Here is a 17,913-nt window from a genome sequence, read left to right as displayed (position 1 = left end):
TCTGATGCAATTGGAAGCCTAGTTCAAATAGTCTCTTGAAGCATCTTTGGAAAGAAGTTAACCCTAGAGAATCCCACTATATTGAGAATACATATATTTCTGAGTTTCAAAAATGTAAAAGTAAGGAAAGCATTTGAAAAAAACAAAAACAAAAACAAAACCCACCACCCTAGATTTAATTTAAATGTTTCTGACACAATCTTAACCTGAAATTTAAGTGGTTTTCCCTTGTTTGGTTTTATAATGTAATTTCTATTGACTGATTTATTTGAAAGAAAGAACTTTCAGTTTGTTTTTAACTGGTATGTTCGTGCAATCAATGCAGTTTTGGAAAACATATTTTCCCATTAGTGCTGGTGAGAACAGTGAGGGAAAGGAATTAAGATAGAACTGATGAATCTTCATTTTATAAAAATGCATACTGATTGTCTCCTGTTCCTTCACACTTGCCTCAGGGTAGGAAAGCAGGATCAGCACATTAAAATATCCCTAACCCCACTTAAAACCAGAAATGTTGTCTTAATACAACCATCTAGAAAACAAGAAAACTCTTTTTTTAAAGGGATGGGGAATGCTACACTAAAGTCCCCAGGAAGACAGTGGTTGTAGTGCTCTCCAGGCACTTCTGAGCATGTTGGCAGCTGAAAACCTAGCATTAGACTTTTGATTACAGTTTTGAAACTGACTATATGCTTGTACTTAGTGCTTAATGTAAACGAGAATGTTTTGTGTTCTCTCAAGGGTGTTTTCACATGACAAAAACTGTAAAACATGCATCTTAATACACCTCTTGCTAAGGCAGAAAATGGGGATGGAACTGATGTACCTTACAGTTACAGTGCCCTCACCAAAGAGGCTGGGAGAGGTTTGATAGCTTACCAGCAGAGACACTTTAGGAGTTAAGTTAAAGTGCCTTTCAGGAGAGACTCCTGAGTCTCATTTACCTGCATTAACCACTGAAAAGGAGAAATATTGTCAACTCTGGTCTTTCTGGAAGTGTCTGCTAGAGGTCCACCATAAAGGATGCTCTATCAGGTATTCATACCCCATGTAAATATGAAAAAATAAATCTCTGACAGGAGATGGTGAAATACATAAAAGAAAAGTGTTAGGCTGTGCAACTGACCTATGAAATAGATTTTCCTCTTCTAAAGCAGTTATTACATGCAGTACATCAAAGGGAGGGAGAGGGCTAAGGGAGAGATGAATGATCCATATTAAACCTTTATGCTCTTTAAATTACCTTTAATTTACAAAGTCCGGTTGGCTGGGATTGGCACTCCTGGCAGACTGCGTCGTACAGGGTCAGCACTCTGGAATTACTGTACTGGAAGCCATCATTAGTGATCTAAATGATACAAAAATCATCCTTATAAGTAATAATGTTCCATATGGAGACTGTCTGCTCATTTTGGAGCAGGCACTGTTGCACCCTTGAACTGGAGGCTTGCCAGCAAGATAAATTAAACCATTTGTGAGTGGGTCTGCTGCAAGCTAATAAATTGCTTAATGCTCCAAAGTGGAAACTATTTAATAATAACCAAAAGATCTTTTGGCTTAACTGGCATTCAATTTTTCTGATTACTTTTTTTTTTTTTTCTGAGGGTTTTTTGATACCTTTAGGGAAACTGCATTGGTACTCAAGTACTACAATGTCTTTCAGGGAGTTGTGCAATGAAATTAAGATTTTTGGCTGAGATTCAGGACCACTTACCAATGGCAAATCAGTAAGTAAGCTCCTGGGGTTAAACAAAAGAGAGAATGCATGTTATTTCAGTGATTTTTTAAAAAGAAACTTTAACAGAAGTGCTGGAGTGGATAATACCAGACAACAGCAGTCCCATTTCCATAGGAATGTATATTAGATCTTTGTCTCAGCTCAGAGTTCCCTGTACATGTGGGTAATGTAGAAGCCTTAGCATGGAATTTTTCATATATGAGTGCTTACACAACAAGAAAGGGTGAAATGAGTTAAAACTTTATTTTTTTCCACAAAAAAAAAATGAGAAGATAATCAGATTAGTGTGGAAAGGGTTCAACTTTGAGAAAGCTTTGAGACACCTCTTGAGACTTGTGAATGTTAAAGAGCACCCCAAAACATTGTCAAAAGCCATGCTGTAAGAAGTGATAAACACCAGAAGGAAAGCAAAGCCTTCTATGTCAGATATTTTTTAGGTTTTGGATTTGCACAGCCAGACTAAAGGTGTTGTTTAGCAAATCCAACAAAGCCCTTGTTTTGTATCCCTCGGGTACCCCTTCTGTCCTCTTCCTATAAAAACAACCTCCAGGCTCTCTTCCATATCTCCTTTGACTCTGAAGCTGAAACATCCTCAGTCCCTTTAGTCTTGACCTTGTAAAAGTCTTTGTTAAAGCTTTTTTATCAATTAATAAACTACTTTAGTTCACAGAAAGAATGCATGTTAAATTAAACAGAACTGGAAGTGCACAGAGTAAAAATTAAGTTTCATAAAAAGCATCAATCAGCATTAAATTAACTTAGAGTGATCTGAAAGCTTCTAGAACAGAGTACGGTAGACTCACACAATGTCACATGTCATGGTTTGTAGCTTAAAATGCACTGATACATGAGCCAAGAGAGTTTGTTTCTGCAGCAGCTGACCAGGGAGGTAATCTGGCAGTCCTCACTGGTACACAGAATTTGAAAATGTGAAAGAGAACTTGTTTGGCATAATTTAAATGGGAGTAAAATTCATTGATACAGTTTTCAGGGGAAAAGGGATAAACAAAACCTTGTACATAATATTAAATCAAGATGCTACTTATTATGTGTTATACTGAAGGTAAAAACTCTTAAAAGAAGGAAGTTGTGTTGCAGTTTGAACAAAAAAAACCAGCCATAGGTAACCCTCCTCAAGAGCTGCTCTTGATTGAAAGACAGTGCTTATTGGCAGCAAGACTTCCATTAAGATTATTCCTAATGCAATTTGCATTTCATTTCACTCCTTTACCAAAGCATCCAATGTTGTCTTAATACCAGTGCACTAATAATAGGTAAAGAAATGAGAACACAGGGAAAAATATAAAAAGCTCTAAAATTGCACTAATTATTCTGTCTGAAGTGAGCATCATGAGTGAAATGTAGCTCTTGCCAATTTGATGAGTTGTTTTAATCTGTATTTTTTTCTACATTCTATTATAAACATCCATTTTGGTGTCTTTTTAGAATTGGGCTGGTTTATAGCCATTTTAATTGCTTTTCTATTAGTCACTTTAGTGATGTGGAACAAACTCTTCAATGAGACCTAAGCTGAACAAATCTCTCCAAATTCAGTTGGCCCTTAAAAGGCAAAAACATTCTTAAAGTTTTGCCTTGATTGTTTGAACCTTGGTATCATCTGGAAAGACAGAGCCACTTCAGGATAAGCAGCCAGGACACTCAGGAAATCCATCACTTCTGCCTGAAGCATTTGGTTCATCACAAAACAGTCCTGGCTATTTGGATCACTCATTATCAACATGGAATTTTAACTCATACAAGAGTTTGTAAATGAAAAATTAAAGCTGTAAAAACTTGCTGAGTTCAAATTCAGTTTCTGCCTCACTGTCTTTTTAGCTTTTTTTTTTTTTTCTGCCACTGACAAATACAGGCAATGATAAGGAAATGAGGATAGCTGAGAGACCTGCTGCCCAGATTAGATGAGTTCCTGCCAAGCTTTCACCTCTTCACCCAGGCATCTGTGTGGACAGCCCAAGTCATCTGTTGCCCAAGTAAGAGTTTGTATTTTGATATCTAACCTAGTTATACCAAATACTCTGGTGTACTTTCTTATCTATGTTCAGCAGCATGTCATGGAAAGAATGAGCAAAATCTGAACCAAAAGCAGATAAAATGAATGAGGGCTTTTCAAGCAGTGGAAAAAGCTTCTGTGAAACTTTACTGACTCCTCTGAGATTTGATTTGGGATGAAGGGAGGGATTCTGAAAATATTGAATAGTGATACTTCCAGGAAGAATTGTTTTGGTTTGTGGTTCTGAAAATAGCTTTTACCAACATTTTAAAATTATACCAATTAACGTAACCCAGAAGATCAGTGTTCCAGTAAGTCTTCTCATAAACTTTCTGGGACACAAATTTTTGAACATTTGTGGGATTCATTTCAGATAATTTATGTGGAAAAGCCCCATTTTTTGCTCTCTGTGGCACCATGTAAGGTCAGCTGCATTTGAGACAGACTGCTGAGCTTCACCTTCCCAGTTTCTTCAGCAAAAAGATGCACAGGAGAACTGGGACTTGCATGCAGCAGGACAGACTGAACTGAGACAATTTAATTGTCCATACACTGCACAGCCATGAACCTGTTTTATTCTACAGGATTTGAAGGAGAGTGAAGGGGCAGAAGGCTTATGGTTGCAAAGGCTTTCTTGAATTCAAATAGAAAGAAAGAGATATTCTGTTTTGAATTCTGTTTTCTGTGTTTTGAAAGGAAAAATAAGAGAAATGGTACAGGCTTCCCCAAGGGCTGAAAGGAAGTGCTTGAAAGCAAACTGTATTGTGGTACACCTGTGTGGCAAGGCAGATATCCTAGTTTCATTGCACATGCAGAAATGTTAGCTGTGAAGGGGTGTTCCCCTCTGGGATCTTTCCATCATGAAGCAACATTTCATCTCAGTTGGCAGAGATCGGTGTCTCCTCAGAAGCTTTGGAGCCCTAAGCAGAGGAAATGCTCTCCCAATCCAGCTCTGGTGTCTGCCCACCCTGATGACTCTTTCTCCAGCTCAAGGACTCCTGCACCATCTGACAGCCAACCTTTACTCTCACAGATATCTTAAACCAATCTCCTAAAACACAGCTCCTTATCTATTTTAAATAAATTACCAGGTAGAAAATGTTTGCTGTAAAACATCTTTGTTTCCCCTGAGCCCAATGGCAGCAGAGTCCTCAGTCTTGGGTACAGAATGCTGTGGAGTGCAGGACAGGTAACACTGCAGTGACTGTTTTTACACTTATCGTTTTTACATGCTGCAATTTTCAAAACATATCTTCAGTCTTTCTACCATAGTAATATACTTCTGTTAGCTATGAAGCCTGTAAGTGATCTCAGTCTTGAAAAAAGCAACCAATCTACAGAAAATTGTCATCCAGGCTGAGAACGAGACCCAGGGTAGCAGGTGCAGAGGCAGTAAGGCACTGATTTCCTGGAAATATTTAGAAAATAGGTATAATTTTGTGAACAAAAGGGGCTGAGACCACAGCAAAGAACCCAGCATGAGCAGATACTGCACACACCTCTTCCTGCAGTCATTTCAGACCATGGAGATGACATCTGTGCTCAGGCTGTGCCAGCCCTCACCTCCTGCCCAGGAGGCAGCCAGTGTTCTGCTCCTGCACTGCACAATCATCACCCTTGCATCCAGGCAGTCAGAGCTGTCTGATACTTGCTGCTTCATCAGGAGTTTAAGTTGGGGCTTTCAGAAATTAAATACTAATGATCACCAATTGATTAGTACAACTGCATCAGTCTCAGGTGATTACCTGGAGAAATTATTGTAATTTGCACTTTTGGATTGTCTGAAAAGACACTTGTTTTTAACTGTTATTGTTTCAGTTATATACTGGTTTGTTTTTTTTTTCTTGGATGACATTAAGGTGAGTATTTCTTAGAGGCATTTTAATTTCTGGATGAAGCAAGCTGTTCTTTCCATTTTAATTTACCATGACAACTGATTGTCTCCTTCTAAATCATTTCTTAGAAACAGAAGAAATTCCTACTTTCACTTGCCATCTTGCAAATGGCTCATCGCCAGCCACAAAGTGCACAGCCTCTGTCTCTGTGATGCTCAGGAGAGGAATCTTGCAGTCAACAGCCTCAGAGCTGAGAAAATCTGCTTTTGTGTGTTCTTGTTCTCTTGATATCCATTCACCACTGAGATGCTAGAGTAAAAGAGAAGAAGAATGCAGAAACTGAAGGCTCATAAAGAGAAATTTCAGTTGCCCATATATGTTTATATTTCTAATTAATAATGTAAGGCATTTCCAGAAGGTTTATCTTAAAGAAATGATGCAGATGCTATAGGCACAGTAAGGAGCAAGCCCTGCTCATCTCTGTGTGAAAGTGCTCTATTGATTTTAGGAAGTGCTGTGGTCTGCACTTAGGATGAGCAGCTGGGATGAGACAGGGGAACATGGTGGAACAACTTTGTGTTTGCTCCTGGACCTCAGCAGCCAGATCCTTGCTCCTTGAAGGAGGTGTCTGCTTCTTATCCAGATCAGCTGCACCAGACATCAATGTTTGCCAAGAGCCTCAGGAGCCCAAAGCACACATGGTAGGCAAATCTCTGCTGTGCCTCATTTGCATGTTAGCACTGAGTGGAAATCAGGCTGAACATCTTTTATGAGGTGGATTTATGAGATGAATCAAACCCTTCATATCTGGGTATGCTGATACATCAAGTAATCCAGTCCTACCATTGCCCATCTGTACTTTTTTATAATAAAATGAAGGTTTTAGCAAAAGATGGGTTTATCAGTCATTACATAAGAGCTTCTGTAACTATATTGAGGAAACTTTATATTTAACCACAAAAATTAGCACTCAAATACGTTTAGAAAAACCAAGTGGAAAACCAAGTGTAGTGATTCCAGATGCACAAAGAGAAATAATAGTGTCATTTCAGGCTTCACTGGACTACAGTGTAGCTGAACCCAATGAGTAAAAACAAAGGCCCACAGAGAAAATTACCAAGAGTGCAGAGCTTTGCATTTCCAAGGAACTACTCCTGGAAAGGGCTGAGCTGCCTTAGTTCCCCTTCTTAACAGCAAATATGTTGGCAATGGGTTGGGAAGGTGCTTGCAGCCCTCTGTGGCACTGTGCAGGGTAAAAGACTTTAATAAAAACGTGTCAGAGTTTTACTGTATCATCAATACTGGACTAACCCTGGGAAGTTACTTACCATTAACCTGGTGACCTCACAGCTCAGGCTGGGTGACTCTTGGAATCCAAGGCCAAACACCCGGACCCTGCTACAGTCAGAGGCTCGGACATTGCAGAGACCCTCATTCTCCAAGCCTCTGATTTCCAAAGCCTGCTCTGAGAGGGTGAGACAGAAAGCTTTAGAGAGGAGCACTTAGCTGCTGTTCTGCTTCAGCAGAGATTTTGCAGTTGTTGTTCCTGGTTGCTTTGGTTTAGTTCTTTTCCTTGGAAGGGTCTTCCCACCTCCCCTAGGAGTTTCTCTTTAAAAACAGATCACAGAAAGGAGAAGCAGCAAACCTCCATTGAATCACTGCTCTGCACACCCCACTCTGCAAGATCTATCACTGAGTGTTAGGTGGCTCATGCAGTCAATTAACTGAGGCTGCAGCTTCATGGTAAAAGGTCCTCAGTGCCAATACTTGTGCTGACCCAGGTAATAGGCTGGGAGCACAGCTGAGAGGACAGAGTGTCATGCCATGGAAAATGACCTTGCTACCAGGCTCCTCATAATGTGAAACAGCAGTGCAAAAAAGTCTTTTCTTTTTCCAAAAGCTATGGATACAATAAAAGTAATGATCCTCAAAGGAATGCTTGCTTGTGAGGGCTAAGTCATTAATAGGTGGCACTCAGCTCTGCACAGTGTCAGAACAAATGTCATGCACCAGCTAAGTTTCACCTAAATCCTATTTTGAGACCTTAAGTAGGGTTTAAGTGATGTACAACCTGTGCTGTGCCCCCCTTACAAGGTTGAATTTTACCCATTATTGGTTTTAAAATGTTTTATGATTCTCAGGTAAAGGTTCATTTGTGTTCTGTTGTACTTTAGATATTCAATGTTTAAAATTGCTCATTGCTTTCATCTTGTTTTTGTTTTGTGTCAGTATGTGAGTTTATTGGATGGCAAAATTCACATCTTTAATTTAGAAAAAAATATGATTGGGCAGATATTTACACAGGCACTTGGATCACAACACTCAGAAGGTCTCTAATACCCTATGGTAGCACCTGTTGGGACCATAGCTTTGTATTTTTGTTGATAATATTTCGACTTCTAATGTTCAGGAGAAAGAAAAGCCATTATGAGGACAAGTAACACAGAGCAGAAAATTTACTTAGGGCTTCCTTAATGGCACTTGATAGTTGGGGCATGACTGGGAGCCCTTGGAGGCATGGTGTAGTGTAACTTATTATGCAGTGGGAAGAGGCTGCTTAGCTTCTCTTCCCTGCCTCATCCCCACTGCTCTGGCAATGCAGGATTGTTCATCAGTTTTCTCTGAGTTGTAGTTTATCTGAAACAGAAGCTTTGTATCACCTAATATTTTAGTGGTACATTGGCTGAGCTCTGATTCAAGGAGCTGAGCACCCTGAGCTGAGCTGATAACCTTCCCCTGTAGCTCACTGTTCCTTTAGGGCTCTGCCATTTCAGCTGGAAGTAGGATGAAAGCAGTGAAACACTGCCTAGATCCTACCAGATTACAACCCATAACAACATAGCTCCACAACTCTCATTTTTCCAGAGAAAGGAAGGAAAACAGCATAAAGGTGAAAAATAGTGAAAGGACTTTCTGTACTTCTGAAATACTTTTAGCTTTTCTTTATTTTTTTTTTTTTGCAGCATTATTAGCAGGACTGTTGGACACCTTACGATATTTATAAGAGACATGGTTTACAGCTTATCAGCAGTCATCAGTTAGTTGTAGATTTCTGTAATTTACAAAACTATTAGTCAGATCTAGCCAATGGTTTAGATAAATTGCCTTCTGCAGTGAGTGCATAAAAATTTTTTTTAAAAAAGCTTAATATTTTTCATGATATTTTAACAGTAAGCCCCACTAGTACTGAGGTAGCTTGGACTGCATGAACATTTTCATTGCCTTTGCAGATTTTTCAGGCTTCTGAGGGTGGAGTAAAACCTCACAGCCTGGGAAGGAGTGAGAGAAAGGAAAGTGCTCCTGTAGCTGATTCTTTTCCAGGAAAGCACTTTTGGGTTCATTGCTTCTCAGTGAGTCCTGTGTGCTTCCCCAAGGCTTTCCTTACATCTTTATGAGCATCCAGACACTACTGTGCCACAATCATGTCAGGGCCAGGTCAATATTATCCTGCCTCAGAACTTTCTGAAATGATTTGAAGTACCAGTGTGGCATTTTACATTTATTTCTCAAACCATTCTGTACACACTTTCATACAACATCTTTGAACTGATTTAAATCTGGAGGACATATGTTGCCATACATCCTTTGAGCATCTTCTCTCAAGATTTGCTTTTAATCAGGGTGAAAATGAGATTTCTTTTTCTGGTGGAAGGGGTTAAAGGTTCATGAAAGAAAAATACACTTTGCATTTTCTTTAGTTTGATGAAGATGGTGAGGAAGGAGGAGAGTGAGATGGTTTTTTTGAGTCTGTTCTGTTCTGTTACCTCAGCTGACCACATGAAGCAGAGCAGTCTTCAGCTGGGATTGCTCCAATGGGAGGAATAGACAGAACTCTTGTCTGGGAGATCATATCTAATTTAATGCTCTATTGCTTCATTTCTGGCCAGCTGAAGATGTGAGGCTCAGAACATGGAGAATTTTATCAAGGCCTTTTGCAGGGAGTATTGGACGGAGAGGAAGAAGGAGGAGAAAGTCTGGTGGAAGATGAAAGTAGAAAATCTCAGTTTTAAACAAGTGGATACCAGAGGTCAGACCTTAAACTTCAGTATAGACAATATGGTTTTAAAAATTATCACTAGCTTTAATCTAACTGGTTTTTAAAATGAAATTCCTCATAGGAATTGTAGGCATCTGTTTGTAATGTGGTTTTCTGTCTGTCTTTCCCTCAGGCTTCTAGTTTTGTTGTGTGTTAACCAGTTTTAACCAAACCTGGAAGGTGAAATCTCAGTGACATTAGTGTCAGAAATGTCTCATGACAGTCATTAGCAGGGTACTCACCCAGACAGATCCTGCTCTGGCTGGGGAAACACCATCAATGTTCAGCTGCTTGCTGTTCATCCTTCCCATGTTAGTGGATGGGTGGTTAATAACCCTGTGCACTGATGGGCCAGAAAGGTGGAGGTGTAAGAAGGAAATGCTGGAGAGCCTGAGAAACCTTAGCAAGAGAGCTGCAAATAGTTCAGCAAAAGACTGGAAGGAAAAAAGACAGTGGCAAAGGAAAGAGCTGGGAAATATCACAAAGGTGAGAATAAGGGCACAAGTTCACATATCCAGAGAAAGAGGAGGTCATGGAGGCCTGGGTCAGATGTCTGCAGAGGGGCAAGTTAGAAGCAGGAGAGAAATCTGTGAGAAATCAGTGCATGGAACAAGCTTGTGAAAAGTATGGCCTGCTTGATCAGCAATAATTTATGTTTAGGAGTGTGAATTCCAAAATATAATGAAACCTGGGACAGAACATCCTTTCTTTTCTCTGTATGACCAAAAAGGTATTTTGGCTTTCACTGCTAAATTAAAAACGGAAGCTCAGGGTTGCACCTGGGGCTGAGGTGAATGGCAGGCTGCAGTCAGGTTATGGAGGAGGATTTATGGAGCTGTGGATTCACATCCAGTGGCCCAGACATGGGCACCTTGATGCTTCTCTAGTGCCTGGTCCACACACAGTGAATAAACACCCTAAATGTGTCTGTTGCCTGGCAGAGCATCACACTGGGGCACTGAGGAACAGCAGAAGACATTGGTGGAAAAAAAAGTCTCAGGTTTTAATAAAGTTGTCTTGGAATAAAAAGGAGAGAGGACTCGAGTTGAAGGTTTCACGTAAAGGGCCTTCAGACCTCAGGCAATTAGAAGAAAGGGATCTTTCCTGTTTGGTTTGCAGTGCTTGTGTTGGGCTCCCTCAGGAGGTAGGGACCCTCCCTATCCCTCTGCTTTACTCCCAGTAGTAATTTGCAGGGAAGATGAGTAAGTTCAGAGCTGCTGACAGTGCTGTTTCTTTGACTTGTTTACATGAGTCAAACCTGACAGAGCACAGGCTACATAACAGACATTAAAAAAACCTCTTGCATAAGTACACAATTGTTTTTATAGATATTCAATGTAGTATAATATGGAAATTATCAGTGTGCACACATAGAGAAGTAAAATGGAGAAGTTAACACAAAATAAATACTCTTAAACTTCAATTGTTAAAGTCTTATTGATGGATAGATATGGTTTATGTTTGGTTTCCATTTTTTATTAGAAAATTATCCTAGAACAAATAAACATTCTTGTGCAGTGTTTGAATGCTACACATGGAACTTTGGGCTAGAGCAGCAGACCTGAAATGAAAACTGGCAAGAATTTTCTTGAAATTAAGAGAAGGAAAAGGACTGCCCTGCTTTTCTTGATCAGGATGATAAACAAGCAACCTAATGAAAAGAAAAGTAAGAACCAGATCATAACCACTGAGTATGGTCACAGTTTTGCTGAAGGACAAAAGAAAGTTGCCCATATTTTCTAGTTGCTCCATTCTTGAAATTATACAGCTGGTTGAGCAAGGGGCTGTGCCAGAGCTTTCTGGCATGGCTGTGGACCAGTACCACATAACCTGGTACCAGTTATGGAGGTTCTGAATCAGAGCAGACTGATGCTTAAACAGCTTGCACAGAGCAAGTGACCTCCCTGGCTTTTAAATGAAGACTGCTTGTCCTTGCTTCCAGAACCAGTTCTCAGACAACCAGAGCTTGCCATAGTGCCAAACTACAGACTTGTGATTTTTAAGCTGTTGTGGGGTGAATCTGGCTTTCTCCTTTGAGAGTCCCTGGTACCCAGTACGGATCTGAGAAGTGGGGAAAACATTTTGCAAGCATTCACTGCATGAGAAAAAGGCTGGCGCCATTTCACAAGAAAAGCATCCATGTGCTGCAACAACACGGCAAATTATTTTTGCTTTAGAAATGTCACTATGACATTTTATGTTTATTTGATCCTCCTATTTTTAAAAGGCTTGCTAGCAACTCAGCAACAGAAAGGAATCATAGAATCATAGAATCCTAGGGGTTAGAAGGGACCTCGAAAGATCATCTAGTCCAACCCCCCCTGCCAGAGCAGGGCCACCTAGAGTACATCGTGCAGGAACGTGTCCAAGCGGGTTTTGAATGTCTCCAGTGAAGGAGACTCCACGACCCCCCTGGGCAGCCTGTTCCAGGGCTCTGTCACCCTTACAGTAAAAAAATTTTTTCGAATATTCAACTTGAACCTCCTGTGCTCCAATTTACACCCATTACCCCTTGTCCTATCACTGGTCAAGAAGCTTGAACTGTTAACTATGAAATATTGCCTTGTTTCTAGATGGGTAGGTGGTAAAATGTAAGATCTGGTTGTGCATTCCTGGCACACCAAAGCAGGTCTCAGCTTCAGTCCCCTGAGAACACTTAAAAGCAGAACCCCTGCTGACATCTTGCAGCTCTCCAGAAGTGACTGCAGTGATGGCACTCAAAAGGATTTTGGCATGAGGGTGTTGTCATGTTCCTTAATGTCCACATTGGTATCCAAATGGTTATTTTTAGCAATTTTCCCATCTTTGCCTTTACTGAAGTAAAATAAGATCTAATTATTACACTTGGGTTTTTATTCACAACTGACTGAACATTCTGTTCAGGTAGATTGTGGGTTCTTTACACGACACAAAGCATGATATGAAAGCATCACAGGTTTGCTCTATATTTTTGCATTTAGTCAGTTTAAATCCCTCCTTTTAATGTTTTGCAGGTTTTAAGTCTATAGCTCATAAACTGTCAGAAATTTGTTATTTATCACATGTGAGTTGTGTGAGTATTTGGTGAGGGAGGTTGGTTGTTCAGGGCTTTTTGTTTTGCTTTGGATTTAACAAGATTTAAGGCTGAAATTTCCTGTGGTGCCTGCAAGCAGCCTGATGTAAAGAAGTTATAGGCATGCATCTGGAGTGTCTGGCTTTGGTCAGTTTAAATCAGACATAATTTTGTAAACTTTTCTAGCATTTAATTTTATATACTTGAGCAAATGGTTTTGTTTAGCCCCATGTCTTGCTGAACTGCTTTCACTGCTTTGCATTAAAGCAAATAAACTAATCACCAGCAAAGACTGATCTCACTGATCTGATTTGCAGGGTATTGTATGGATCACTGAGCATGCAACCTTCCATGTCCCTTACCATGAGGATTGGATATCCTTTTAAAATTCAGTTTGTATTGACTTTGTAACTATCAAGCTAATAGCCCTCTTCCCCCTCAGCCAGGTCTGTGCTTTGAATGGAAAAAACTGGCAGTTAAAACAGTAGATTAAGGCTGATACTGATGTTTGCCTTCACAGATGCATGCTTATTGCATCTGCACCATCAAAAAATACCTCTAAAAATTGCTATGAAAGGAAGAAAAAGCTTCAAAACTACCACGAAGCTGGTCAGTCCCTGAGAATTACCCAAAAATGTGTTTTATGTGACAAGGAAACATCCATCAATATAAAACACAGGTGCCAGTCAGGATGTATAGGTGGGGGGCTAGGTTCACAGTTCTTTTTTCTTCTGATTCTTAAGTGTGTTTCCATTGTAAATTTTGTATTTCTTACTAAATTTTTTGTGGTTGGAAGTGTTCATTCATTCTAAAAATGCAAGAGTGTTATTTTCAAAAGCAGGTAAGTCCTATGTTTAAAAATATCTTTTTGGACAAGTAATCTTAAAGCTTTGATACTCATTATGCTTATTTGTAATTATGAACACTATGACACCTTTGTGTTTAGCCTGAAAAGAATATATTGATGTAAATGTTTATGGCCTAGATCTGTAGATACTATAGAATAATTTCATTCCTATAAGATATCATTATTATCAGGATGAGGCCCACTGCTCAATGTCTGCCAGGGAGAAAGGAACAGCATGTTTTGCAAACAAATGTTTTAGATATTTTTTTTCCAGTTTGCATTCAGTATTAAATCATAAACAGGTTTCACTAGGAAGGACACGAGTAGCTGAAACCAATATCTTGAATTGCATGATATGTATTTTCATATTTATTTTTATCCATTTTCCAATATAATCTAGTAAGCTGAAGAAAAAAATTGGCATTAAGTGGAGATTGCAGGTCTGAAAAGAAAGGTTTTCATTTTCAAGTTATGCAGACCCTCTTTTAGAAAGTATTGCTATCTTAATGAAACTTCTTGAATGTCAACTTGAAGGAAATAAGAATATATTCCTAATATCTTAAAACTCTATGTAAAGAACACAATCCCAGTGGGAAGAAAGCATCATATTAAAGCGTGCTATATGTTGCCCTAGTGTATAGACATCTGTATGAAGTGTTCCTTGCTTTATGGAAATCATTACTGAAGAGAAATGTATTTGTTAGAAACAGTTGAGTTACCTTGTAAACTGTAAAATAATACCACTGCATCACTTGCTATCCATCAGTTATTAAGTGAATGGGGGAAGGCACAGACATGGACAGTTTTCAGACCTCCCTCAGTGGGCTGAGATAAAGAAGACTCATGGAATGTAAAAGGAAATAATTAATTTGAGAGAAAAAAAAAAAAAGTATTTTTTCAAGAAGAGACATAATCTTTTTTTGGTAACTTCATCCAAGTAGTAGTAACAGTGACTGTGATAATACTGTGTCCAACAAAGTCAGGGGAATTATAACAAAGAGGAGGATTAATTCCATTGACTTTGAATTTGAAAAGAAAAGCTTTTGAAAGAAAAATGCCATTTCATAATTTCTTTTTTTTTTAAGTTACAGCATTCTGTTTTGGCAAGAAGTTTAACAGTAGGAGGGTGTTTTCTGTTCTCACAAGCATGTTTGACTTTTCTTTTGATATCCAGTTTTGAAAAATTCATACTGTTGTTGGCATTTTGCATCCTCACTGCCATATAAAGTGTTTTGTCTTTAGGCTAATAAGCTTGGTTACTTTTTTTCTTTGTTTAACAATCTAAAAAATTTAAAAACCTGTTCAATCCTTCTGGAAGGAACAGACAAATTCCACAATTTCAGGTAATTACTTCTGAGACCATTTCTGGTGCTATTAAATGTAATTCACTGGTCAGACCAGCACTGCAGGATGGTCATAAAAACAGAGTCTACCACCTTTACCTACAGTGAGTAGGATGTTTCTCTGTAGATATCCTGTCTAGTATACATGTTTTAGTTTGTGTAGTCTTAATTTATGCATAGAGAGCTTCTATTGACCCAAACACCCTGATGGTTGTCTGTGCTGTTGTGATGTATCATGTCAACAAAACCCATATTGCATGTGCCAGAAAGTATCCATCTATTTGACAGACTGACAGCACTTAAATAATCATTATGGCACCATCATCTGGAATTTAAAGACCTCTGAACTGATAGAAGTGGGAGAAACATATTTATTTCAAAGTCAATATGTTCCCATATGAAATCTCCAAAGCAGATTTGATGTAGAGAACTGAAATCCTCTGTCCCCTTTCACTTGAGGATTTCAAAACAGTTCACATCTTTTCTTTAAAAATCTCCCACATTTTTCTTCTGGAAAACAGTAATTAAGCTTATAAATAAAGCACAATTACGTGAGATATCTATAATTTATACTTCATCCTCAGCTTGCATGGTTGGCCTGATTTAAAGCTCTGGGCTAATTCTTCCATGGGAGAGGAGAGAAGATCCCACCTGAGGGACTGCAATAGCTGATCCCACACTGTTGCTCAATATAATTATTTTTTAAGAGTAGTTGGTGCTTTAATATTTAATCAGAGCACACGAACAAGTCTCAGCCCAAAGCAGTGTGATATATTCTGAAAGGTCTCTATAACCAGTCCAAAAATAAGGGTGTCATTTGTGATACTGCTGTTGCAGATGGATCTGAGACCTGTGTGGTTGTGGCTCACAGCTCTGAAAATGCAGCTGGGTTCACAGAACTCCTTAATAATGCTACTGGAATTGATTAACATGGAAATGGGACATCTGTAAGTGTGTTAGGTAAGTGTTAACTTCTCACCTTCTCACCATCATTTTTCCTCTCTGATTTCTCTGTTGGCCTTTTTTTTTCCCCAGAAGTTTCTGCATAGAAATTTAAACTTCAAGTGTCATTACTTCACTGAAGCTAATTTGTCCTTATTATTCCTCATTACCTTTTATCTTGTAATTGCTCTTTAGAGCTTCATACAATCTGCATATTACATCACTCTATGTGTGCTTCTCTAGTCCTGATTTTTTTTTTTTTATAAACAACATGGTCAATATATACAAATGGTAAGCACCAGCCTGATTTGCTATCTGCAGTAATTGGATTCTGCATTTAATTACAGGTAGTAATGACATTTTAAGCACCTTATGCAGGTGTTGGGGGGTTTTGTGAAACGTTAAGCAACATTAAGAAAGTCTAAGCTTCTGGAGCACTGCCAGATTTCAGAGGTGCCTTTCAACTACAAATTGCAGTTTTCATGAGGATAATTAGAGCCCTGGCCACCTGGACTGCTCCTGTTGGGGTTGGGCAGAGCAGAGGAGGCAGCCTGTCTGCAAGCCACACTTTGCATCTTCTTTCTACATATTTTCATTTTAAATTATTCCAACTACATTATGGATTGTATGCCAATCCCTTAAAATGCTGCACAGCCATCTTTGGGGGTGTGTGCTGGTCAAGACCAGTGGCAGAACACATTCATTTCTATCTGCAATGTGGCTGAGATTGGGTGACCTTGGAAGAGACATCTGAGTTATGTTGATGTCCTCCTTGGTCCTGGGGGAGTTTTAATTCACATCTGTAATTCCAGCCTGAGAAAATTAGATGGAGATTTGTTTGGGGCCTAATGGGAAAATATATGGCCAGAAAAAGGAGTTGCCTTCTCCTTCATTACTTGTGCAACTCCTCCTGAAGGATAATTTTTTCCTAATAATGGAACTTTAGCATTTCAAAATAAGACATTCTCCTGCATCTCTGGTCCTGTCTTTAAAAAAAAAAAACAAACCAAAACACGAAACCAAATCAAACAAAAACCCAACCCAAATCAAACAAAAAAAGCCAAAACCAAACACCCCCCCAAAAAACCCACAATCACACAAAAACCCCCAAACAACAAAGCTCAAAATAAGAGGGGGAGCAGTTTTATATGTCCTGCAGAAATCTAATTCCATTCTTAATTTCTCCTCCTTTTGTTCTGTTCCTGCAGAATCTCTGCTTATTAATACCAAAGGCTTATCCTGCCTGCCCTTGCCTGGTGCTGATGGTCTGTCACTGCCAGCCAGGTCAGGACACCTGAGCTGCAAGTTAGGAGCTCAGGCTGTTCCTGTTGGTTTTATTTCTTAAGATTGATTTTAGTTCTTCATCTCTAACAGCCTTTTCTGGTGTGAAATCCTGGCTTTAGTGGTGTCAAGAGAACTTCAGTTCTGAGGACTCCCAGTCTTTGGAGCTGTCATTTAAGCAGCACATCACTGTTGTGTGCTGCTCTAGAGCTTTTCCTGCACACAGGTGTTACATCACATGCTGTCTGCACAGAACATTTCTGCCTATGGAATGTTAAAACAAGCAAATAACTTTTAAAAATGTTGTGAATAAAACTCAGAAATCAAGAACAGCTAAAGGTGAAGCTCAGGGTAATACTTATCTTGCTTGTCTGTACCAAATTAACTAGTTGACCTTTTCCAAGTATTATAATGTCAGTGTGATCAGCATGCCAGACCTCAGATTTTATCTCCTTGTAGGGGATCTGACCTCTGGCTGGATGTATTGATCTGCTATAATTTGCATTTACAAAACCAGGTGATTTTATAGATATACAGTTTCTGTACTTCTGTATATAGAGAAGAAATATTCCAGAGTCCTCTAACTAATAAATATTCTGTAATAAATGGAGTCCTTCTCTTTAAAGGGGCTGATGACAACCTTCAAGCCATTCCTGCTGACACTGGGGGAAGTTCCTACTGCTTCCCACTCACCTGTCACATGGAGAAGCTGAGGACTGTTTTGGTGACATGCTTTGGGAAAAGTCAAGCCATGGAAATTCACAGATTAAAGGTATATTTTATGAAGTGTTTAACATTCATGGAGCCCATGGTGTAGAATGTATTTGC

General features: G+C 39.2%; 1 protein-coding gene across 1 annotated transcript in view; it reads right to left on the bottom strand.

Moving 5' to 3' along the window:
- LOC115598593 (von Willebrand factor D and EGF domain-containing protein-like) overlaps window positions 1–17,913 on the bottom strand; it is a 173,305-nt gene that overhangs the window by 70,465 nt on the left and 84,927 nt on the right. Inside the window, exons 12-14 of the mRNA XM_030454378.1 lie at window positions 6,913–7,049; window positions 5,732–5,893; window positions 1,244–1,348 (exon numbers count right to left, since the gene is read on the bottom strand). Of these exons, the coding sequence (XP_030310238.1) occupies window positions 1,244–1,348; window positions 5,732–5,893; window positions 6,913–7,049 (404 nt within the window). The remainder of the gene's footprint in view (window positions 1–1,243; window positions 1,349–5,731; window positions 5,894–6,912; window positions 7,050–17,913) is intronic.

This window comes from Calypte anna, chromosome 7 (genome assembly GCF_003957555.1).
Source record: "Calypte anna isolate BGI_N300 chromosome 7, bCalAnn1_v1.p, whole genome shotgun sequence".
Lineage (NCBI taxonomy): Eukaryota > Metazoa > Chordata > Aves > Apodiformes > Trochilidae > Calypte > Calypte anna.
Note: the sequence above shows the minus strand (reverse complement) of the source record. Positions and strands in the feature narration are given on the sequence as shown.